This window comes from Eulemur rufifrons, chromosome 7 (genome assembly GCF_041146395.1).
Source record: "Eulemur rufifrons isolate Redbay chromosome 7, OSU_ERuf_1, whole genome shotgun sequence".
Lineage (NCBI taxonomy): Eukaryota > Metazoa > Chordata > Mammalia > Primates > Lemuridae > Eulemur > Eulemur rufifrons.
The window spans coordinates 272,959,960-272,984,790 of NC_090989.1; the positions used below are offsets into that span (position 1 = coordinate 272,959,960).

The following is a 24,831-nucleotide window of genomic DNA, read 5'->3' on the forward strand; positions in this document are numbered from 1 at the left end:
TAAGATCCACATTTTGCATTTACCTCTTAAGTTTCTTTTAATCCACTGGTTCTCAAAGCTACCTAGAGAGCTGAAAAAACAGACTACGGGGGCCACTCTCAGAGTTTCTGACTGAGCAGGTCTGGGTGAGGCCTGAGAATTTGCGTTTCTGACAAGTTTCCAGGTGATGCTGACGCTGCAAGTCCAGGATCCACACTTTGGGAACCACTGTAAACCTACAGGGCTCCCTCCCTCCTCCCGCCTCGTTCTTTTCTTACCAGGAGAAAATACATCCTAAGCTATATTGTACATTTCTTACCCCAGACCTAGAAGCAAGCCAGTTCTCCAAGGAGCTCTAGTTCCTTTTAGTAAGAAAAGGTATTTAGAAACGACAATTTGAGCACTAGGAGTGCTCACTGGGACCAGATCAGACACTGTTTCTAAAGCTTTTTACATGGGGTCAGTAAATTTTTCAAATAAAAAATACAACACGAGTTCATACTGATACTTGCTTCAAATTTAGGATTACAAGGGCCTCATCTGATTTTATATTTATATCTCTTTTCTCTCATAAAAATCTCAGTTCCCAATGAAATTAACAGTATTTGTTTTATCTTACAATAGAAACAGTTTCAGAATATTAATACCAATATTATTACTAACAATATAATCACTGAAAACAGTTTAAATTTATTTTGGTAGTTCTTTTTGCCCTTAGAATATTTCTACTACTTCTAATGCTCTCAGAGTGGTTTAAAAATAAAAAATATACATATTTCTATTAGGAATATATGGTCAAATTACTGTGTCTTAGTCACTGAAATGCTTCCTCTTTGTGTCGTTGTGCCTACAATGCCATATGCAGGTTTGTTTCATCTTGCCATAAATTTTTAGAAATTGCTTTTTTCCATTTTTATTTTTTTATAATCATGTAATGCATTCATACGGTTTCAAAGTCAAATCTACAAAACAAGGTCTATTCAGAGAAATCTAGTTTCTATTCCTACAAGCAGCCTGTTTTGTTACTGTTTATCCTCCATTTAAAATAATTATTTTAAGTATGTGTGTCCATTTGTATCCCTCCACAGAATTTTTTTTTTTTTTTTTTTTGAGACAGGGTCTCACTCTGTCACCACAGCTAGAGTGCAGTGGCATCAGCCTATCTCACAGCAACCTCAAACTCCTAGGCTCAAGCAATCCTCCTGCCTCAGCCTCCTGAGCAACTGGGACTACAGGCACGTGCCACCATGCCCGGCTAGTTTTTATATTTTTTACAGAGATGGGGTCTCGCTCTTGCTCAAGCTGGTCTCCAACTCCTGGCCTCAAGTGATCCTCCTGGCTCGGTCTCCCAGAGTGCTAGGATTACAGGCATGAGCCGTCGCACCTGGCCCCTTCCATACAACTTTCTTACATAAAAGTGATACACACTTTACAGAGCAGTCCTGTGGACTGCATGGGAAGGCATTTTTTTTTTTTTTTTTTTTTGAGACAGAGTCTTGCTTTGTTGCCCGGGCTAGAGTGAGTGCCGTGGCATCAGCCTAGCTCACAGCAACCTCAAACTCCTGGGCTTAAGCGATCCTACTGCCTCAGCCTCCCGAGTAGCTGGGACTACAGGCATGCGCCACCATGCCCGGCTAATTTTTTTTTTTTCTATGTATATTTTAGTTGGCCAGATAATTTCTTTCTATTTTTAGCAGAGATGGGGTCTCACTCTTGCTCAGGCTGGTCTCGAACTCCTGACCTCGAGCAATCCACCCGCCTCGGCCTCCCAGAGTGCTAGGATTACAGGAATGAGCCACCGCACCGGGCCAGGAAGGCATTTTTAATGCAAAAACCAAATTAATGGCACTCAGAGAAAACGCCAGGTAGTAAAAAACCCTTAGGGTTGCTGGTGAAGACTTGGAAATCTGTGTTACACACATTTCACACCAAGCAATGGCACCGCGTGAAACACAGGCAGTGACAGAAAAGTGGCTAGAGGCAATTTAACACCACACAAGGGGTCTGTGTACACCAGCAACCACCTCAGAGCATCTCAGAGGTCCCTTTTCTGGCTCCACAATTCTATTATATGACAGTGGACATGATCAATTACCCGAGAAAATAAGGATGAGTCCTCATGGGCACCCACCAAGCCTGGGCCGTATACACTCGGGGAGGTCAACATGGCTGTAACACTGTGTGTGTGTGTTGTATATATTATATATGTATAAAAAGTAAGCACTAGATTCTGTCTATTTAACATTTACTACTACGAGCTAAGGACAAAAGTATTGCATTGAGAGTCAATTGTTTAGTTCAGATATGTTTGGTTTAAAAATCATGTGAGACAGGTATTTCATACTAGTTTGGGAGTATGGGAAGAAATTCATTCATTCATTCAAAAATATAAACAAAACAGACATGGTCCTCTGAAGGAAAACAGAGGAAGGCAGACAATAAACAAACAAATATGTAACACCATAGTCATAAACATACGGGCTATGATGAAGCAGAAGAGGACGCTACGACTGAGGAATCAGGGAGCCCTCTCTGACTCTGACGTAGCAGTTAATCTGAGACTTGAAGGGTGAAAATGAGCCAGGAGGGGGCATGGGACATTCCAGGGAGTCAGACCACCTGTGTCCCCTAAGCCTAAGAGGGAAAAGAGCTTGGTGGGTTAGAAGGAAGAAAAGGCCAATGTGGGCTGAGACCAGGGAGCCCCACGCTTCCTCTCTGATACTCTGTATTCCACAGCCCTACCAGCCAAAAGTGGGCAAAAAATTATTTCCCTATGCAACAAATGGTTATGAACTTTCTTCCCAGGATCCCAAGAGGGAAATCTTAGGACAGGCTCATCAGAACCGTCAGAGAAGAAAGGGCTACGTCACTGGCTACTTCATTGCCATGTCTGATAGATCTGAGAGCTGTCAAAATGAGATTATGACACAGAATGCAAATGTCCCTTCTGCCTTCCTGTTGGCCTTTAGCAAGAACTTTTAGGTTAGCTAAATGAAAGCGAACTATCTACCAGGCCACCAAGCAGGGGATTCGAACTTCCTTAACCTGTATGCTCCTCCTCTAGAGCACTTTCTCTGCTTAGCCAGAGTGGGTGCTCACCCTGTCACGGCACTGCATGCGTCCCACAGACGGAAGTCAGGGAACAGCTTCTACTCTGCCAGACTCCTGATTCGCAGTCTGACATTCCTAAGTAGTTAATACAGATTTTGAAGAAGTTTCACTAAATTATGACGATGAAAGCTATGAATAGCAATCAGAAGGTCCAGAGAAAGCATCTAAAATTATAGCGATTATGAGCAGAAAAGAATGAGCTGGTCCATGAGGACAAAGTGGAACTTAAAGCCTATAAAAGAATAAACTTTGGGTTCAGATACTCATGTTTTCCAACCAGCTCTGTAACCTTGACCAAGTGCCTCAATGCCCTGAGTCTCAGTTTCCTCGTGTGCAGGACGCAGACAGGATTCTACTCGACAGAGATGTGCTCAGAGCGGGACACAGACGGGTCAGGGCTGCAGGGGGATCAGGTAAGCACACGGTGAAGCCGTATCAAACACGGTGCCCTCCCCTCCCTCTGACATATACGTCTGCTGTGGGCCAGGTCCTGGGCTGGGCACAGACGAGACTGAGACACAGGCCCCAGCGGCATGCTTGAGTCTCTGAATCACGTGTCACCACCCACCTGCTTGCAGTGAAGACCGCACTGGCCATCTGTAGGGAGTGAGACTCTCCAGAGAAGCTTCATTAGCCTGGAGGCCTCGTCCAGGGTCAGCTTGGCTGTGCTCACACTGGTGACAAACTTGCTCAGCGGTGCCAAATGTGGAACCTACAGGGGAGGATGAGAAGGTTGTCACATGCAGTCTTGAAAAAGATATGGACAAGCTGCAGGCAGCTTAAATCTCTAGACTGTAGGGCTTGTGTTTCACATGCTGGGCAAGAGCTTGGTGCCACATGACACCGATTTTTCGTTCTTAAAGACTGGTGAATTGTAGATTATGAGAGAATTTCAGTGGTGATTTTAACCCAGTCACTAACCATGATTAATAACCAGCAGCATTAACTACGGTTACTCTGCCAAGAAGAGGATCCAGCGGCAGACCACTCGCACTGCTCTACAGCCCGCCGAGACCCCCAGAGCAAATGACACCAACTGCAAGTGAAGCAACATAAATGTCTCTGTCTTTAACAGTCCCTGTTACACAGCTCTGCTTATTGTGAATGTGACAGCAGGCCCTTGTAAGGTCTCTCTCACCCTCCGCATGGGTGGAAACAAACTCAAATTGGGGGATGCCAAAGGCATGAGAAAACAAAGAATGTGACTCAGAGAAGGGGAAATAAGAAGAAGAAAAATTAAAAGAGCATTTGTTTTCACAAGTAATAAATACAAACATAAAATGACATACTCTTTTTAGATATCAAATTGACAAAAAATCATTATAAATAAAAACACTCAATGAAGACAAAGGTGTAAGAGATAGATGCTCGTAAACGGAGATAAAATCTTTCTGGAAAGTAATGTAGCAACGGCCATCAAGAGAAGCCCTAAAAAGTTCACAAGCTTTGAACTAGTAATGAAAAACACGATCACAGATTTACATATAAGGATGCTCATCACAGCTTATATGCCAAAAAACAAGTGAAAGAGTAAATAAATGAGGTACACCCACATGTAAGCTTACTTGGCAGCCATTAAAAATCAAGTGCTAGAAAAATATTGAATGAGATAGGAAAAATGTTAATATGATGTTTGCTGCAATATATGAAACTCATATATTTATGAGAAGGTTTGATAACCTTTACAAATGACCTAAAAGAATATATGTTGAAATTTTAAGTGCAGACCTCCAGGTGGCATTTTTATAGATGTTTTGTTTTTATGTTTTTCTAGTTTCTAGCTTTTGTACAATAAAGATTATGATTTATTCAACAAACAAAAAAAAAATTCAAAAAAATTATGAGGCCCCTCGTCCCCGCCAGGCCCTGTGCCAGGTAGCAGATACAACATTACACAACACTGAACGTAGCAGACACTAATAGACACTGCCGGTGCTCTCCCGGAGCTTATTATCTAGGGGAATAGAAAATGCAAAATTGATTTTTACAATATAGTAAAACAGAAGTCAAAACAAGTCTCAGGAAGCAGGGGGCTCAAGTGTCCTCAGTGATCCCCTGAGAAGAAGGATCAGAAAATGTGACAAACAGAAGCTCAAAGGTCTGGTCCAGTCTCGAGAGAAAAAAGAAATCCGATCCCAGGCCTGGGAGGCAGTGACAGGGTAAACGAATGTCAAGTGCCTGGTCCTCAACAAGAGGCAACTCTCAGCTGAGGCAGGGAGAAGGGGCAGGAAAAGGGCTAGGGGTGGGGGCTCCACGCCAGAGGGAACAAGGGGAGCCAGGGCCCAGCCTGCTCAGAGAAGGACGCGCAGGGGGACATGGGGGTGTGGGGGGCGATGCTGGGGAGGCAGGCAGAAGCCAGGTAGAAATCAGAGCGCCTTACAGCCGCTGCCCAGGGAGAAGTGTGACTGGCACCTCCTGCGTGGTGGAAGCAGCGTGATGACACAGAGGAGAGCACCTTGGAAGACAGGGAGTTGGGCTCAAACACTGACCACTCCAAGTAACTTCACCTCAGCATCTATAAAGGGGGAACCACATCACCTACTTCACAGGATTACTTTGAGGAGGGCACAGAACCATCATATGAAAAGCTCCTCTGCAAGAAGAGGTGGGAGCCGCCAACAATCTCAAGGTGGCTGTGGGAGACCTCGCACTGGGAAGCTAGTCACAGTCACAGCAGCTGCAGACGCCGTGGCACGGCATGGGACGCTTCATGAGGATCAGGGCCTGACCCTCACCATAGTGGTCCCCAAGCCTGAGCACACGGCCTGATGGGCGATGGACAGGGGACCAGGCAGAAGCATGGACAGACACTGGAGCGTAGGTGCAGAGGAGGACGGATGAGCGAGCAGACAGATGGGAGCAGGGGCCCACGGACCCCAAAGAAGCTGTCGCAGGAACACAGGGCACAAACCTCAATAAGCTGCTCCCCCACCAAAATCAACAACCACCTACAGTCCACCCCACTGGACCTGGCCTCTGAGCTCTTACGGGCCACAATTCCTGGTCCCTCTTCTCATGGCCTTTCAGAGGACAACTGTTTTGCCTCCCAGCGCCCTCAGCTAACCCCTTCCACCCCCTGCCCCAGTGCGCGTCTGCCCTGCAGCTCTGAGGTCAGGTTACCTTTGCTGCCAGCTCTTCACTTGCAGGGCTGAGAGCCTCTTGGGTTTGCATGTCCATTTCAGCAAGGAGCCTCTGGCCCTGGCCAATCTGTGTGCACAGAGCCTCAAAGTCCTCAATCAGGCCCAAGACATGGTGGCCACTCTTGCTGGCCCACAGGCGATGGTCAGTGACCGGGTGGGACACACAGGAGGTGCTGGTTGCTGAGCTGCTACTGTCATAGGAGAGGGAGTCCATGTCATTCCCAGAGAGTGGAGGAGTCTCTGAAGCTGCAAAATGAAAGGTAAGATGTCAGATCTGTTTGGGACAGCACCCTGTGCTCAATGAGCTTACGATGTTGACGCTAGCTAGGAGGACTAAGAGAGGCCCTCATTCCCAAATGCCACTCAACCCAAACCCGGAGAGGAAAGAGGCCTGGCTCCTAGACCTCAGCCTGTATATTACCCCACACTGGGCTTCTTATTCATCTTGTGGGAGAGGCTCAAGTCAAGTTAACCAACACTTAACAACCATCCACTCTGCAGAAGACCCCAGATTCACACAAATGAATCCAGCACCGCAGTCTGATGGGAACACACGCACGGTAGGAGGTGCAACAGCACAGTGATGAAGAGCCAGAGCACAGAGAAAAAGCAATTACCTGGCAGGGAGGGAGAGATCAGGGAAGGCTTCGTAGAAGAAGCAACAGCTGAGCTGGATTGGACAGGTAGCAAGAATTACATTAAACAGAGGTGTGGATGAATATTGCGACCGGGACAGGAGGACGGGCACTTCACAGAGGAGCCTGTGCTAATGGTGAGTCTTGAGGAAGTAGTAGGACTTTCACTGGGAGAGACTGGGATGACCGGGGTGTTAAAGTCACAGTGAGAGGAAAGTGCAGGCCCGTGTGCAGGATGGTGACCCCTCTGTGTGGCTACCCCAGGCCAAGTGACAGGGCTGGACAGAAGCACTGGGGCTGGACCCTGGAGGGCCTTGAAAGCCACGCTAAGGGGATCACACTTTAATCTACGGCAACAGGGACCCATTGAAGTTGCTACAGGTGGTAACACCCAGGAGGAGATTAAATGGCTTGGAGGAGGAGAGCACCAGCTAGAGAGACTGAGAACATGAAACCCCAAATCCCTGCCCAATACCCTCCCGAGTTGGGACCAGGAAGCCCTATTCTTCAATCTAAAAATCCTACACCCACACCCGGTGCTGCCAGTTACCCAGACTGCAGCTTTATACCTGATTTTGGTGTCACTGCCTGAGTGGAATCAAACAGATCAAATGAATTATCACCTGCCATGGGACATTTGTCACCATCTACAAAATGCAAAACAAGAGAAGGAAAATAAGCCATTAGTTTCACTGTAGTCAGCATTTGAGAGAGAAATAAATGAGGATACAGTAACATACCTCACACATATGCACTAACTTATTCAGGCACACACAGGCATTCATTCAAATCTTCACTGGCCATCTGTCCTGCCAGGCCCCGTGCGGCACCAGGGAGACAGACTGACCAGGCCCAGACCCTTCCCTACAAGAACCCTCTTGTCAGACAAGTGAACAGGCGGTTTCACTTCAGTGTGATCAGGGATTAGGGAGGGAAACACAGGGGCCACGGGAGCTCAGGTGAGAGGTGTTGGCCCCATCTTGGCTTCCCAAAGGCTAACACCTGCGTTATGTTTTAAGACAGCTTGTGACTGACTCACGGGAAAGAGGAGGGAAAGAAACGCCAGGCAGTGGGGGGAGCAGGTGCAAAGGCAGAGAGAAGTGAACCGAATCGGGGAGAAATAGCAGTTCACGTGGCTGAGGCCTGGGTTCCAGGGAAGGACTCAGTGGGGCACCAGGACAGAACCATGAGGACTGTGGGACTCACACAAGGGCTTTAAGCAGGGCAAGGCTGAGCTCTGTGTTTTGGACTGTAGGAGTGAGTCTGGAGGCCATGGCGGTAAGCTAAGCTGGAGAGGAGAGTGAGCTGCACCAGGAGCTGGGGGTGAGAACTTGAAACGCAGTAAGGAGGCAAAATCAACAGATGCTGTACAGATGACCCGTGTGACACTTCATGGAAAGCACTTTCACAGCTGAAAAGCTATTGGACTCTCAATAGCTTGGTGGGCAGAACCGCATTGTAAATCGGGTTTCATGGAAGGGGAGACTAAGGGGCAGCAGAGATGGGAAGTGATCTGCCCGGCACAACCCAGCATGTCAGTGTCGGAGCAAGGACTGTGTCCAGGTGGCAGGATGCCCTGGCCCAGCTCCTTCCCATCCCTGCACCACCAGGCAGTGCTGGCTGCACTCCAGCGCCTCCCAAGGGTGCACTGCGATCCCCAGGGCCAAGGATCTGTGGAGCTGGCCCCCAACGGAATCACTTTCAGCCAAAGCAGCTTTTAGAACAAAACTTTTTAACAGGTGCACTTAAATATAGCCCTGAAAAGTCTTTTGCAAAGGAAGAGAGGCTGCTGCCTGTGACAGAATTCTGATCTTGACTCAAGGAAATTAGAAAACTTTTCTGCTGAGGCAGCACTGTGAATTTTGAACACTTTCCTGGATGCCTCTTGTCAGGGCCGCCTCTGAACAAATTTCAAAAGCAAGTAAGGGCTGTGCGTTGGCCTCCTCACTTCAGCTTCCTGACCCTCCTTCCTGAGCACCCCAAGCACACAATTGTTCTCCTTGCTTCAGTCTCCCCTAGCCCACCCCCACAATCTCCTGAGTCATCTCCTCAAAGCCCTAAAACGAGCCAGGAGCAGATCTGTATTTAGAATGGCAATGCCCAGCGCTGATGAAGTCCTGCTAAAACCACTACCTTGGCACACTGCTGCCGTATAGACTATTTAGAAGGCAGCAATAGGGCACCATTCCAACCCTTTGAGAGTCCCCTAGCAGGATTTCACCCTGAGAATATTGTTTAACAGCAAAAAGAGTATTAACATCGATGTTTATTAAAGCTCCAAATCAGAGACCACTTTAATAATCAACAGGCTGATGGTTCGGTGACCGACAGTAATCTGCAAACAATCATTAGGAAACCGCATGAAAGCAGCGGGGGCTCGGACGATGTAACACTGGGCAAAAACAAAGGATACGGAATGGCACAAAAACCAATCTGAACAATATAAATTCATGCCTATATGTGATTAAACAGTAAAGAGAAATACGCAAGGTTTAAAAAATGATCATTCTGTAGAATCAGCAAGGGTTTTTCTCCCCTTCACTTTTTTTTCATATTGTTACATCATATTTTCGGCTAAAATTTTAAAATTCTTATCAAGAAGAAATCAATGAACTAATCACTATAAGTTCTAAATCTGGATGCTCCTTAAGAGATTTTTATTTGTTTAATTAAAAGCGATAGGCTTTATACCCAATCCAAGTAAAGATAAACTTTAGCACAGTACTTGTTTACAAAGTCTGCTAGTATCCCAGTCCCACGGGATGCACACGCCTACCCTGTGGGCATTAGGATCATAATCCCTGGACCCCCGAGGCTCCAGAAGGCTGGGTAGGAGTCAGAAACTGCACCGGACTCCAAGCTGGAAATGGTTTCTAGGCCAGCTCTGCCACCTACTTGCTGTGTCACTTTGGGCAAGCCCCATCCTCTCCCTGGACCTTAGTTCCTTCGTCCCTAGAGCAGAGGACGCCCTGGCTGGCTGCTTTAAGCCTGGCCATTTGCTGGTTTGCTCCAGGCCCTGTGCTGGGCAGGTGGCACAGGTGTCGTGTCTTCTTGCTGCTGCCCGACACTGCCTCTCCAGGGCAAGACAACAAACCCATAGGCAAACACAAAACAGATTTTTAAACCTACCAGGATGCTTTCCAGATCCTGAAGACACCGAAAGCCAGAGTAAAAGATTTAGATTCTCTTTTAAAGGCAGTAAGAGGAACTGAAAAGGATTTTCAGCACCAGAGTGATGTGGACAGGACTAAATGGGTGGGAGGAAGGAAGACCAGAGGCATCGAGGGTGGCTGGAAACCCAAACTCCATTTCCTTGAGAACCAAGTTGCCCCACACAGAGATTACACCATTTTGCCAAAGGTGACAGCTAATTAGCGGTCAGGTCCCTGGGCTCCCATGTCTGCTGTCAATGGAAAGACACCTCTGTGGGGCAAAGATACCATTCAGAAGCTCACACGCCACACACAGATACTCAGCTGCATTTTCAGCAAGTAAGAAGCAGGTGCAGTACCGTGTGTGTCTAGCTGACGGGGCCGCTCAGGAATGGCCAGGGCTTGGACAGCTAGAGTGAGGGCTCCTTCCTGTGCCTTCTCTGCCCCCTGTGCCAGCTGCTCCTCCAGCTTGCCCTTCAGGGTGCTGTTGGTTTCAATGCTCCTTTCCAGCTGTGCCCGCAGAGCCTGGATCTCCGTCAGGAGGCCGTGCAGGTCACTGAAAGGATCCTGCCCCTTCCAGCCTTCTCCGGACGCCTCTGCTCTGGCCTCTGCGGACATGTGCAAAGGGAAGGCTTGACGTCTTCCACAATCAAAAGGTCAGGCATCAAAGGAACTCAACAGCGTTTCGAACCCGCCACCACCTTCACCCTCCCCCTTCCTAAGAACTAGGTACAATTTAAAATAACAACTTGACTTTAGAAACAAAAATACTGGCAGACTTAATTGCTACTATTCCACAGGCTAAATCAGGGCTGGAAATTAATTTTCCCTTCTGGCCATAAAAGCCTAGCAAATTACACACCAAACCCCGAAATTATGTCTAATAGTAATAAAATCTATTTGGGCTGGAATTATAAAATGAAAGGGGATGATTTTAAGAGCCACAGTATATTAAAAAGATACAACAGCAAGAATAAGAAAAGCAACCTGAAGAGAAAATGAAAGCTGTGAGATGACCCTTTTCTAGATAAACTTTCAATAGGGAGAAACCATCTGGAAAATTAGTTTTAAAAAAAACCCACCACACCTCAAAATTGATTCTGAAATATTACAGTTTATAGTTGAGTCACTCTAATCTGGTATCTTTCTTGGGATACGGAGAGGCCCAGGGCCAACAACTATCCCCAGAGCAATGCTCAGCATGTGGGAAGTTCTCCATAAATGTTTGCTGAATGAATGGGCAAAAAGAAATCCACACTAGCAGGAAAAATTTTAATGAAAGTCATTTCCTGAGTGCCTAAGTGCCAGGGACAAGGGTAGGATACTTTTAATAAATGATCTCATTCAACTTTCACAGCAACTCTACACAAGGAGTATTCATAGACGTGTTTTTAAAAAGGCAGAAACAGGCCTATAGGGGGAAGTGACCTGCTGCAGGGCACACAGGCAGGAAGGAGGGAATGGATTCCTGACTGCAGCTGGCCTAACTCCTGAGCCTGAGTCCTTCCATGTTTCCCCGGCTGTCTGGGGATGCTCACAGCCCAATACGCAGCAGCCCCGAGATGAGCAAAGCTGTGGACCAGAGTGCCCCATACCTCTCGGTCTCCTGTGCTCCTCATCCAGCTTCTCATACACTTGCAGCTCCACTCGGAGGGATTGGAGTAGCTTGTCGTTCTGGGAGAGCAGCTGCTGCCTCAACCTCATCTCCTCCTGCACCCTGAAATAGGCCCACGAGCATGGGGAGGAGAGTTAACTGTACTATAGGTGACTTCTCCAAACCCCCCAGGACAGGCCAGTTCCACCCCCAGCCACAGAGTGTAGACAAAAAAGTGACATGCATGGTTAAGAATTCCAGTCATTCTCCGTCTGCTGATTGTTTGAGCTCCAACACCTGTCTTCTCCTGTCCTAGGTGCTCCCAGGTAGATTCCACTGGACTCAAACAGGAACCTACAAAATCGGCTCTCCCACTCTCAGGCCTCTGGCTACACCACTGGCTTTCCTGGGTCTCCACCTTGCAGACAGCAGATCATGGGACTGCTCAGTCTTCCTAATCTTGTGAACCAGTACCTTATAGCAAATCTCTCTATCCATCCATACAGTATCAATAGAATATCTATTCCTATATAGTGGGGGGAGGGGAAAAGAATCTTATTGATCCTATTTCTCTGGAGAACCCTAACTTATAAAATTAAGTTTTAATCCTTTTATAATTAAAAAAAATTAACATATATCAACATTGGCTTCTTTGTTAGATAGTTTCATAGTTTAACACATGTATTAATCTATGTAACCACCACAACCAGCATACAGTGAAACGCCACCATCCGCATAACACTCCCTCTTGCTTCCCTTTGCAAACCACCCTCCACGCCCCCTAACTTGGGCAACCACTTATCTGTTCACCTCTACTACAGTTTTGTCTTTTCAAGCATATCATATCAATGAAATCTTACATGCTGCTTTTTTGAAACTGGCTTATGTACTCAGCATTAACGCCTCTGAGATTTTTCTAAGTTGTAACTTGTATACAATAGTTAGTTCCTTTTTATTGTGAAATAGTATTCCATCGTATGGATGTGCCACAGTGGTTTACCCATTACCCTACTGAAGGACATCTGGATTGTTTCTAAGTTTTAACCCAGAATTCCTACTCAGGGGTATTTACCCCAGTGAAAGGGAGGCTTATGTTCACAAAAACATTGTACTCAAATGTATATAGATGCTTTATTCATATTTACACAAAACTTGTTTCTTCCAGTCATAGGGAGAAAATATTTGCAAACTATTCATCCAACAGGGGACTAATATCCAGAATATATGAGGAACTCAACTCAATAAGAGAAAAACCAAATAATTCCATTAAAAAGTAGGCAAAGGACACAAATAGACATTTCTCAAAAGACAAACGACCAATAGATATATGAAAAAATGCTCAACAATGTCACTAATCATCACAAAAATGTAAATCAAAAACACAATTAGATGCTATCTCATACCTGTCAGAATGGCTATTACTAAAAAGGCAAAACAAAACAAAACAAAACAAAAAAACCCAAACAGATGTTGGCAAAGATGCGGTGAAAAGGAAACTCATACACAGTTGGTAGGAATGTAAACTAGTACAGCCACTATGAAAAACAGTATGGAGACTCCTCAAAAAACTAAAAATAGAACTACCATTCCATCCAGCAATCCCACTACTGCGTAGCTACCCAAAGTCAAAGAAATCAACATAGCAAAAGGATGCCTGCACTTACATGTTTACTGCAGCACTATTCACAACAGCAAAGATATGGATCAACCCAAGTCTCCAGCAATGAGTGAATGAAGAAAATGTGGTGCAAATACACAGTGGAATACTATTCAGTTATTAGAAAAAAAAGAATGAAATCCTGTCATTCGCAGCAACATGGATGAAACTGGAGGTCACCGTGTTAAATGAAATAAGCAAAGCACAGAAAGACAAACAGCCCATGTTCCCACTCATAAGTGGGAGCTAAGAAAGTTGGTCCTGTGGCACTGGAGAGTAGAATGACAGACACCAGAGGCCGGGAAGGGTGTGTGGGGTGGGGACTGAAGAGAAGTGGGTTAAAGGGTACAAACACACAGAAAGATAAAAGGAATAAATTCAATGTTTGATAGCAGAGTAGGATGACTACACTTAACTATTGTACTTAGGTGATGGACACCCTAAATACCCAGACTTGGTCACTACACATTACATACATGTAACAACATTTCTCATGTACCTCATAAATTTGCACAAATAAAGAAATTGGTAATTGTTTCATTCAGTTTTAAAAGAAACAAAAAGAATTCTAGTCAGCCACAATTTCCCAAGTCCCCCGTGTCTAGCCCTTTACGTATGTAATCGCATGTCATCTTCACAGACACCCTAAAAGGTAGGGAGATGTTCTCTTGGTTCAGAGATGTGAGGATATGAAACTTAAAAAGGTTCTGTCTCTTACACAGGTGTGCACAGCTTGGAAGAGGAGCCCGGACTTAACCCCAGGACTGTCTGATGGCAAAGATGAAGATCTTGTTCCATCATCCCCCCGGGGTGACAAGGGTGATGATGGTAACTCTAAAAGAGTGGGCATTCAAGAGAGCTGACAGGAACAACTGAAGTGTGGAACAAGACAAGAGTCTAAGGGGGAAACTGCAAAAGAGTGATCAGCATGATCCTTATGAAATCTAAGGCAAGTTATCACTCCTCTCTGCTCCATCTCCCAGGGGCTTCCTATGCTGCTCAGAGCAAAAACCAAAGTCCTTTTGTCGGCTATGAGGCCCAACACGATTCAGTATCCAGCCAGCTGCTACCAGCTACCGTGGCCCTCTCTCCAGATGTGCTGGCCTCCCTGCTCTGCCAGGCACAGACCAAGGCCACTCTGCCTCAGGGTCCGTGCCCCTTCTGCCACAAATGATCATCCCCAGCTGCAGCATTTACCCCTTCACTATGCTCAGCTCTCTGTTCAAGTGTCATCTTTTCAGAGAGGCCTTCCCTGCCTCACCCTAGACAAAAAAATAGCAACCTGCTCCCCAAGCCCTCTCCTTCTTATTTTCATGGTTTTTCTCCATGTATTTTATGCCCACCAGACATATGATGTGTTGGTGTTTACTGTCTGTCCCCTAAGGCACGGGCTCGTGTGCCTTGTGCCTCATTCTACGGTTGCAGCCCAGTGCCTGGATGCATGGTATGGCCAACAGGGGACAGGTGAATCACAGCCACTACCTGCTCAGCTCCTTGCCGGTGCTGCAGACCTCCTGGATCAGCTGCTGGTTGTGTCTCTCCTTCTCACTGACTTCCTTCTGCAGCCTTTCATTTTCCTCCTTTGCACTGGCGTACTCCTGCTGAAGGTGCTCCAGGCTCGCAGTCTTCCTGGAGAGGGACTCCCGTAATTTTTCATTCTCTTTCTGTTTATCTGCAAACACAAAAAAAGTGCCACTGAGAATGGACACCATTTGTTTTTCCCAACCTTATTACGCAAATACAGCACTTCAGCTCGAACACTCCAAGAATACAAAAAAGAATGAGATTTAATCTGGCATTTATGATCTCGGCATTCCAATTATCTTATACATTTTGGGCAGATAAATCTGTCAACATCAAGGCTGCAGATTAAACGTCACTGGGATAAAATGGGCCTGTTTAATTTTCTATTAAATAAGAAGCCATGCAAGTCTAGTTACTTTGCCTTCATGGGGCAAACAGTGGGTAGAAACTACCGACACAGGCAGGAAACAGGGCCCAAAAATCAGGCAAGGGGTGCTGAGAAATCTGCCTTAAGCCTTCCTTAAGCCTCCGACCAGGAGGCCAGCAGGGCTGTGCAGATGGCACCTGGGGCCCACTCACTCCTCAGGCCATGAGGACACCCCCTCTCCTGAGGAATAAAATATACGCAGAGGCACAAGAGACATGGTCTAGAGCAGGGTGCTGGAGGCAGCATGGCCATGTTTAAGTGCAGCTTCTCAGTTTACTGACCTCATAACCTTGAATGTGGTTCTTTACTTCTCGGTGCCTCGGTTTCCCCAATGTGAGGATTAACTGAGTCACCATCTATAAAGGGCTTAGCACAGGGCTTCACGAGCACATTGGGGGCTGGAAGCACCCCATAATGACAAGTTGTTAGCAGTGCTCATGGTGGTTAAAAACTAACACGTACCAGCACTAACTGTGCAGGCTTTCCATTGAGACCTGCATACAGATCATCTTATTTAATCTTCACAACAAACTTCCAAGGTAGGTACGATTATTCTCCCCATTTCCCAGATAGAAAACTAAGGATTGATGAGGTTAAGGCTTCCCTAAGGTCACACAGCCAACTGGCAGAGCCAGGATTCAGACTCAGGTTTTCTGACTTCACGACAATCCTAAGCAAGCTAAGCAAGCTCTCACCTCCTCCCTCAGACTCCACACACACCAAGCTGTATATAATTCATGACTGGTCTGTACGCTCCTCACCGCTAACCTCTAACCCCTATCTGCTCTCTTCTTTCTATTTAAAAGGTCCTGACTCCTCTAAACCTTAGGTGCCTTGGCTAATCCCTCCTTATCCTTCTAGACTCAGCTCTTGAAGACTAGCTTTTCCTGGGACGGGATGCCTTCCTGGGGTCCTGCAGCCCCCTGAGCCTGTCTTTATCATGGCTAATACCCACACTGGCCTGCCATGGCTGCCTGGCTGTCTCTCCCATTCAACCATGAGCCCCTGAGGGAAGGGACCAGGTCCCCTTCATTTCTGTATCAGTCTCTGCCACAGGCCTTGACGTAGAACGGAGATAGGAAATGTTTGCTGAGTGAATGAATGGCCTCCAGGAGCCCCAATTTCATCTCTAAAGCCAAAATCAGCATCAATATTCTCTAGAAAAAGTAGAATAAGCTTCCCCAAGATCCAGCTCCACCCCCTTCGAGCTCTGGGACCACAGGCTGGGCAATTCCCTAGGCCTAGGTTTCTTACCTGTAAAATACCACTAATAATACCACATTCCAGAATTGCTTTAAGTATTAAGTGATAATATAAGTGAAAGCCCTTTGGTAGCTAAGCTCCAAACATAAGGAATTAAGAGAAGGGATCTTTCTATAAGAAATACTGGATAAACCTAGCTGATGGTAGGAAATCTCGGGTTGAGATTTGGGCAGTAACGTATTTCCAACTCTTCTCTCTTCCACTGTGAACAGGGACGAAAGAGAGGTGGCTGCACAGAGGGGATGAGTGACAAGTAAATAAAGTAACATTTACTGGGTGCCTATTAGAGACACTGTGCTGAGAGCTTTACACTGTTTAATCATCGCCACAGCCCTATGAGGTATTCCTTAACCTCTCTGGTTCCAGTTTTCTCAGCTGTAAAACAGAAATACCTCATAGGGCTGTGGTGACAATTAAACGGTGTAAAGCCGTCACAGAGCTGCAGGATTGAAACCTAGGCTGGTCAGACTCCAGTGCCTACATTCCTTCCATGACACAGAAGGCTTGGGGGTTCCAGACTGCAAGTGACTCCTTTACTCTTACCTCTGGATCCTTTCACGAGCATTGTATTGAGGGTCTGGTTTTGCTTTCTCAAGAAATGAATTTCCGACGTCAGAGAATTATGCAGCTCTGAACCAGAAGCAAAAATGTTTGTAGAACCTATAAAAACACACATAAAGAGTGATTTATAAACAGTCTCCAGGTCATTCAGTATGGTTGGAACTTTCTAGAAAACAGTTTTAAACAATGAGTTAACACAACATGCAATGAAAATCACTCCTGTGTACTATATAATACCAGAGGCCAAAGGAAAATGAGTGAGCTCGAAAGAGAGGGGAAAGTGAGGCTCCCCCACATCTTCCTTGTCCTAAGGGACGGTCCTAAGGGTGAGCAAAGCAGGAGAATTGGGCCAGGAGTGGGGTGAGTGAGTGACATCTTAACCTTCACAGATGTCTCTCCCGAGGTCAAAACCCCTGCATCTAGCCACCTGCTGGGCCTCACCACTGAGGCAGCTCAGTCCACAGAGACAAAGCTGAACTCCTCACCCTTCTGCCTCAGGAGATGGTATCACCACAACCCCTAACCCCAGCCAGAATCCTGGGAGCCGTCATACACGCCTCTCTCTTCCACTGCCCAATCAGGCAATCACAAATGCTGATTCTTTCTCCACAACACCCCGGACACTGGCCTACTCTTTTCTGTCCCTACAGTTCAGGCCTTATCACCTTGCTCTAAGCTTGCCTCTCTGCTCTTCTGCCAATAGGTTATTATCTTAAACACAGTCTGTTCATGTTACTCTCCGCTCAAGTAACATCCGATGGCCCACCGTGGCAAAAGACAATCAAACAAACAAAACACAAGGTCCAACTTCTCAGTCTAGAATCTGAGGATCTCCATTACTTAGCGCCAATCTCAATGCATGCCCTACTACCTCTTCACCCTGGGCCCCATGCCCTTAAGGCAGTCAAAATGGACCACTTCTGTGCCCCAAACACACATGTGGTCACACACTTCCCTGACTTTGCAGAAGGAGGAATTCCCTTTGCCTAGAATGCCCACCACTCTCTTTACCTGTCAAAATCACACTCTTTCAACTCTTACCTCAAATTTACTGCCTTCAAATGCATATCCTAAAGATCAGGGGTCTAGAGCTCCAGACTCGGCTGGAGGTCATGTCCTCATCTATAAATACCTCACCATGCTCTTGTCTGTCTCCTGAAACCCTGCCCTTCCTTTAAATGCAGCTCAGATGATACCTCTTGCTGGACGCCTCCCTTGACACTCAACCTCGGCACTCCCCACCCTCTCAGCTTTCTATGTCTGTACCACAGACAATGTTCATGTTCACAGCTACCCTCAGGAGAGCTCCTATTGTGTGCAAGGTGCCTTCTACACTGGCAGGCATATTCTTCCCCTCCCCCTCCTCCACACAGATTGAGTCCACTTACTACCCCACAGAGCCAAAATGCCAGATCCCTACTTTCCCAGCCCCCTTGCCACAAGGACATGGGCATGTGCCACTTCTGGCCAACGGGACCTGATGGGAAGTCCGATGGCGGCTACTGGCACAGATTTTCCCCTGGATGCAAAGAGAAGGACAGGGAGAAGCCTTCACCACTTCTTTCCCATGCTTTGGACACTGTCCTGAGAGGATGACATGCTTATAATTACTACAGTCATCACAGATACCAACCCCAAACTCTGCAATCACTGAGCCATAAAACATGCCTTTGGAACTACCTGCCTCTGGATTTCTTGTTATGTAAGAAAACACAAACCCCTGTTGTTAACATCAGTTTTTACTCATATTCTGTTACCTGCAGCTGAAAGCACCCTGGTACACATCCTGGCGTGAATACCTGTGACATTCAAACTCCTTGTAAGGAAGGTACGACATCAGTCCTCCCAGAAGTTCATACTCTTTCCACTCCACCACATTACCTTGTTCTCGTGTTAGTAACTCACTTACCACGTCATACATGTTTTTTTACTCATATCTGTCTCTCTCCACCATCTTTTTCTACTCCCCACTATGAACTCTGGTATCTTTTCAGAGACACCCGGGTTTGAACCACAGCTCTGGCTTCTTAAGAGCTGTCTGACCTCAGCGAGATATTTAACATCCCTAAGTATTCAGGAGCTCAATAAAATGACAGATGTGGTGTTGTTACTGCTGCTACCACTTGTATTAACATCACCATCGATGACAGGCTGGAGCCAAAACAGTACTAGAGAGTAATCTGGATAGGCAGGAACAATTCTACAGAAGTCGACAATGACCAAAAGCTAAAGTACCAGTTTTGGAGGTATTTCTTTTCAAAGAAATAATTAGGCCAAAGAATAGTTCCTGACATAGCCTAAACCTAAGCAGCCAAACTGGAGCTCGTGAGGTCCACTCCTGACGCCGACAGGCCCATCTTCCCTCTGAACGTCAGCACACCAAGCTCCTATAACGGGGGATTCGCTGGAAGCCCTCACACGTGAGATGATGGCTGTAAACAATATTCCCCCTCAATATTACAAGGAGCCGTACCTTTCTCAAGCCTACTCCCAAGGGGCACATTTCACAGCAGGGGAGGTGGAGCCACTTTTGTTTCTTTGTCTTTTCAGACATTGTGACAACATGGTGAGAACAGTGTGTCTTTCCACCAGTGTAAATACTTTATGAATGCCTTTCTGTAAACCTTCCCGTCAGAGCGAATTACTCTCCAGAGCGACTGCTTGCTCCGTTGTAGCTTGTGGCCATTTGAGCCCCCAAATAATTCTATAATTGGATTTGCCAGGGAAAATGTAAAACAGAATGAATCTAATTCAGGCATTACCAAGAGTGAATGTGAAGGGCCCAGGCGTGTATTTCTTTTCCTGTGTTTGATACAACTAATAACTCAGATTAATCAATTTCCCTGAGGGTGAGAGGGGGAGGACGCAGGATGACGGTGGATGAGTGAGAGGGAGCGGGGGAGAACGTGGAAGGGAACCATTCCGTTTACCTTGCACACTGCAGCACATACAGTACTTTGGAGAGATGTCCTTCTAGGCTGGTGGCTATGACGGGCTAGAAAGGAATGAGGACAGGACAAGGGTCCAAGGACTCAGGTGCTGTCAGCCAGTACTATCTTTCTAGAACTCAGTTCTCTCATCTCTAAAGATGGGGAGGAAATTAGGGTCTCTGACCATTGTAGAGCTTTGCAATGTTAAATGGATAATGTTATACAAAATAAAATAGTAAAATAAAACTGATGATGATGAAGAAAGCAACCATTTACTGAGTGAGGCACTGAGCAAGGCTCTATTCATAACCCTGCCTCATTTAATCTCACAATGACACTGTTTTATGAAACAATTAAGGCTGGGGGAGATGGGGTGAACTGCCCAAAGTCACAAAGCTAAAAGAAGAACAGGGATCCACACGCAGGTCAATCCAACTCCCAAACAAACTCAGGCTTTTCCAAGTGCACTAAGATGTTCTCAAGATACATTCTTCACGGAATGAGGACACTGTCTCTGGAGCAATAAGGAAAGATGCCCAAGATACACTATGCAATGAAAAATGGGACAGAATAGTGGCTATAGAGTATGCTACCTTTTGGGTAAATGAGGGGGAGAACAAGAATATATACATGTATTTGCATTTAAAAAAAAAATCACTGTAAGGATACAAAAGAAAACGCACAAAAAGAGAGAAGAGGAACAGGAACACGGAGTTAATGGGCAAAGAATGGAGGTTCTAATTTTTGAAGCATGTAAATGTCTTACCTATGGGGGGAAAGATACTTTTACGCACTTCATGGAAGATCATTCCCTTCAGAGCTAACTGTGGTTATGCAAAAATATTGGTAACCTTTTCATTGGCATGTGAGCTTTACCAGACTACTAAAATGCTGATATATTTATAATCCATTATTGATGAAAAGATAAAATAATGCTTTGTTTTATTTTAAAATATCTATTTCTCTATAGCTTCCAAAGTCAAATGCGGTGCCAACCACAATTTAGGATACCAGAGGCCGGCAGACTTCTCCAATGATGGAGAAATTAACATTTATCAAGCACCTGCTTTGTACACAGACGGCTTATTCAGGCAAAGGTATCACAATAAAACACTCACAGGCTTATACTGCCCTGTGGGAAGGTCCTTCCTTACCTTGATCAAATTCAGATCCTTGCCGTTCCAGCTGTTTCCGTAGCTTCTCATTTGTTTTAATAGATTCTTCTAAACGTTTTCTCAAAGTTCGGATTTCCTGTATATGTTCCATTAGTAAGTCTACAGGAGGGAAGGGCATTTTTAATTCAAAGTCTGAAGCCCCCAACAAACTGAATAATTTATAGATTATCAGGGATCTTGAAATTCCGAACAGTATTGGATGTATTAAGATAGTTAGCAACTGGCGACTCTTTCCTGGCATGGGGAGGCTGAGTTTCCCACGGCCCACAGACACAGTTCTATAATGATTTTCTGCAGCCCTCCATGAGGAAGATATTTTATATCACATGGAAAAATTATATTCCATACAATTTTAATGCTAACTCTAATGTAGTCTTTTATTCTTCTAAATATCAAATATCAATTTAAAGTCTTCCTTATGGTGAAACTAACAGATCACTTTCAAGTCTGCTTGAATTGCCTGAGAGTTGATTAAACTACATAATGAATCCAGTTATGTTCAAGACCAATTTTTTGAAAGAAATATGTTCTCTATTTATCACTTACTAATTTAAGACTTGAAAAAAATAAAGCAAAACAATGCTCGTGAGAATTAAGGAGGATACTCTCAAGAGTACAACCTGTTAGTGTGAGTACAAATGCATATGACCTTTGGGGGATACTTCTATCATTGGACTGAGAAAAGCTCTTTTCCAGTGTCTTTTACCAAATAATTCTACTTCTGGGATTCTATTTAAAGAGATCACCATAGATGCCGACAAGCATTTGCCAGAACGCAGGAAAATGTTCATCTTAGTATTGTATGTAACAGCAAAAACTGAAGTAGCTCAAATTGTTAAATGAACTGCAGCACATCCATTATAATGCAGTATTACATAGCTGTTAAAAAATGTTATGAAGGCTGGGCACGGTGGCTCACGCCTATAATCCTAGTACTCTGGGAGGCTAAGGTAGGAGGATCGCTTGAGCTCAAGAGTTCGACCAGACTGAGCAAGAGTGAGACCCCATCTCTACTAAAAACAGAAAAATTAGCTGGGCATTGAGGCACGTGCCTGTAGTCCCAGCTACTTCGGAGGCTCAGGCAGGAGGACCACTTGAGCCTAGGAGTTTGAGGTTTCTGTGAGCTACAATGACGCCACTGCACTCTACTGGGGCAAAAAGAGTGAGACTCTGTCTCCAAAAAAATAAAGGTTATGAAAACTACATAATATCATGGAAAAATTATCATGCTATTATGTTAAGTTTTAAAATAGACACAAAGTTAAATATTCAATATAATCACAACTTGTAGAAAAAAAACAAACTGAGTTTCTCCTATATTCTCCCTCAACACAGAAGACTTCTCTAACCCAATGTCAGGAGAGGAGGGTTGTTTTTCCCATACACATCAAGCAAGCACTCAGTGTGCAGTGGATACCGGCTAGGTGTACTCTCATTCAGTTCAATTCTGGTATTATCTACCTGGAGATACTGTCAGATCCATAGGTTGAGGTCTCAGCCCCGTAAGACTGCCCCCAACTACAGATGCCAATGGCAAGCCTCAGCTTGGTTTACCTGTGCTTCTGACTGACTCTAAACTGGGGTTCCCAGGATACTCTCTTTGAGTTTAATTGATTTGCTAGAGTGACTCACAGAACTCAGGAAAACACTTGCTTATGTTTATGGGTTTATTATAAAGGATATTAAGAAAGACACTGACAGACACCAGATGAAGAGATGGATAAAGTAATGTATGTGGGAAGGGGCGTGGAGCTTCAATCCCCTCTCTTGGGGTGCCGCCCTCTAGGAATCTCCGTCTTAAGCTGTCCAGAAACTCTCCGAACCCAGTCCTTTTGATTTTTAATGGAAGCTTCATTATACAAGCACAACTGATTACATCATTGACCACTGGTGATCAGCTTAATCTTCAGCACCGATCCTCTCCCCAGAGATGGCGGCGGGGTCGGGGACACACTGTGGAGGTCCTGATAGTTCCAAACCTATAATCAAATGGTTGGCTCCCCTGACAATCAGCCCCCATCCAGAGACTACCCAGAAGCCCCCAGCCAACAGTCAACTCAATAGCATACAAAAGGAAGCATATTACTTCAGAGATTCTAAAGATTTTAGGAGTGGCATGCCACGAAGACCAAGTCCATATTTCACAATATCACATAACTCTGTTTAAAAATTTGTATAGACAGGAAAGACACAAATACACAAAATAAGGAAATACATCTAAATATTAATAGCAGTTGCCTTTGAGTGGCAGGTGTTAGATTTTTCAAAAATTCTCTATTACATTGTAATATAATATTTAATAATATATACAATTTTAAATTTTCCAAATTTTCTAAAATGAATGTATTTTTTCAGCCTTTGCCACATCTCACTTTAACAAAGAAGGAAGCATGATTCCAATCTAGAGGTAGGTTTCTAGTGTCAGTGTTTAAAGCATAATCACATTAAGTATCCAAAGGCAAAACTAATGTCTTTAATTCATCAATTAAGGTATACTCAGTATGTCTTAGTAATGTTTGTTTTAAAACATTATACTAATGTTATGACCCAGTTTTAATTCCTCCAAAATGACTTTCATTTAAAAGTTGCACAATGTTACAGATCTTTTCCTAATTAAATAGTAATTTTGCCATGAATTTGAATGTTTATGAGATGACTTAATTCCCAGACCTTCAGCTATCTCCTATTAATGCCAGAAGTGTGGCAAGTAATTTGGTGGCATGTCTGTGGCTCTCGCTGCAGCACAGCACTGAAGGACTCCGTCTGCAATAAGCTCTTGGCACATCACGGCACTGTACCTCCCCGCTCCCGCCTTGCTGCCCTGCAAATCTTCTTCCAGCGGCTAGTCAGGTCAGAGTCAGTCACGAACTTATCTGTTTTGCCTGCAACCTTCCTTGCTGGTCTTTCCAAGTCACACACTGCTTGTCTGAGGTACTAAATGCTCAGTAGCCACCGATATAAGCCAGTTTCCACTGAGTCTCTGGCCAGGAGCTGGAACCATCACTTGGGCTTAAGGAAACATTTGCAGTCGAATTGGACACCACTTATTAATTATGCAGCCATACCAAGGAGAAGGAAACACTATACTGGCCTTTATAAAATGGGAGAAAAATATCTGTCTCTTACAATAATACCCTCCTGACAAATGCTAACTCTTTAAAACCATAAATCCTATAAAAAGCAACCCCCCCAAAAAGTATATATCTTTTGCCTAGTAGTTCCAATTTATAGAATCTATGTTAAGAAAAATGCCCCCAAATAGGCAAAAGGCTTCATGTTCAAAGATATTTCCTGCAGCAGTGTGCACAGTTGTGAAATCTGAAATGACTCAAATGTTCAGCAATAGGGGAACACAAGGAAAACAGTAGTTCACCCATTGGATGAACTACTCTAAATCCACTGAAAATGGTGTTATGTAACAACATGTCAGAAAGCTTATGATATAATGTTAACTGAGAAAAGGAAAAATACTAAATTATCTCTCTACACAGATTATAAATAAACAAAAGAAAAACCACATGCAGAGAACAAAGGCTGAAGAGAAACAAACGAAAAAAGACAGCAAGGGCATATTAGGGCGGCTCTAGAGAGCGCTGTCCCCATTCAGGTAATCCTCTAAGAGGGCATGATAAGCCCAAGGTCATGGGTCCCCAGAGGAATAATGCGAGCAATGTCTAAAGGCT

General features: G+C 45.0%; 1 protein-coding gene across 3 annotated transcripts in view; it reads right to left on the minus strand.

Annotated features, from left to right (window-relative positions):
- CDK5RAP2 (CDK5 regulatory subunit associated protein 2) overlaps positions 1-24,831 on the minus strand; it is a 178,522-nt gene that overhangs the window by 7,338 nt on the left and 146,353 nt on the right. For 2 of the 3 annotated variants that reach the window (XM_069476722.1, XM_069476723.1), the window contains exons 28-35: positions 21,128-21,247; positions 17,026-17,142; positions 14,751-14,940; positions 11,613-11,734; positions 10,377-10,625; positions 7,435-7,512; positions 6,211-6,476; positions 3,659-3,802 (exon numbers count right to left, since the gene is read on the minus strand). In XM_069476722.1, the coding sequence (XP_069332823.1) occupies positions 3,659-3,802; positions 6,211-6,476; positions 7,435-7,512; positions 10,377-10,625; positions 11,613-11,734; positions 14,751-14,940; positions 17,026-17,142; positions 21,128-21,247 (1,286 nt within the window). The remainder of the gene's footprint in view (positions 1-3,658; positions 3,803-6,210; positions 6,477-7,434; positions 7,513-10,376; positions 10,626-11,612; positions 11,735-14,750; positions 14,941-17,025; positions 17,143-21,127; positions 21,248-24,831) is intronic. The other variant, XM_069476724.1, reaches the window with a different exon arrangement.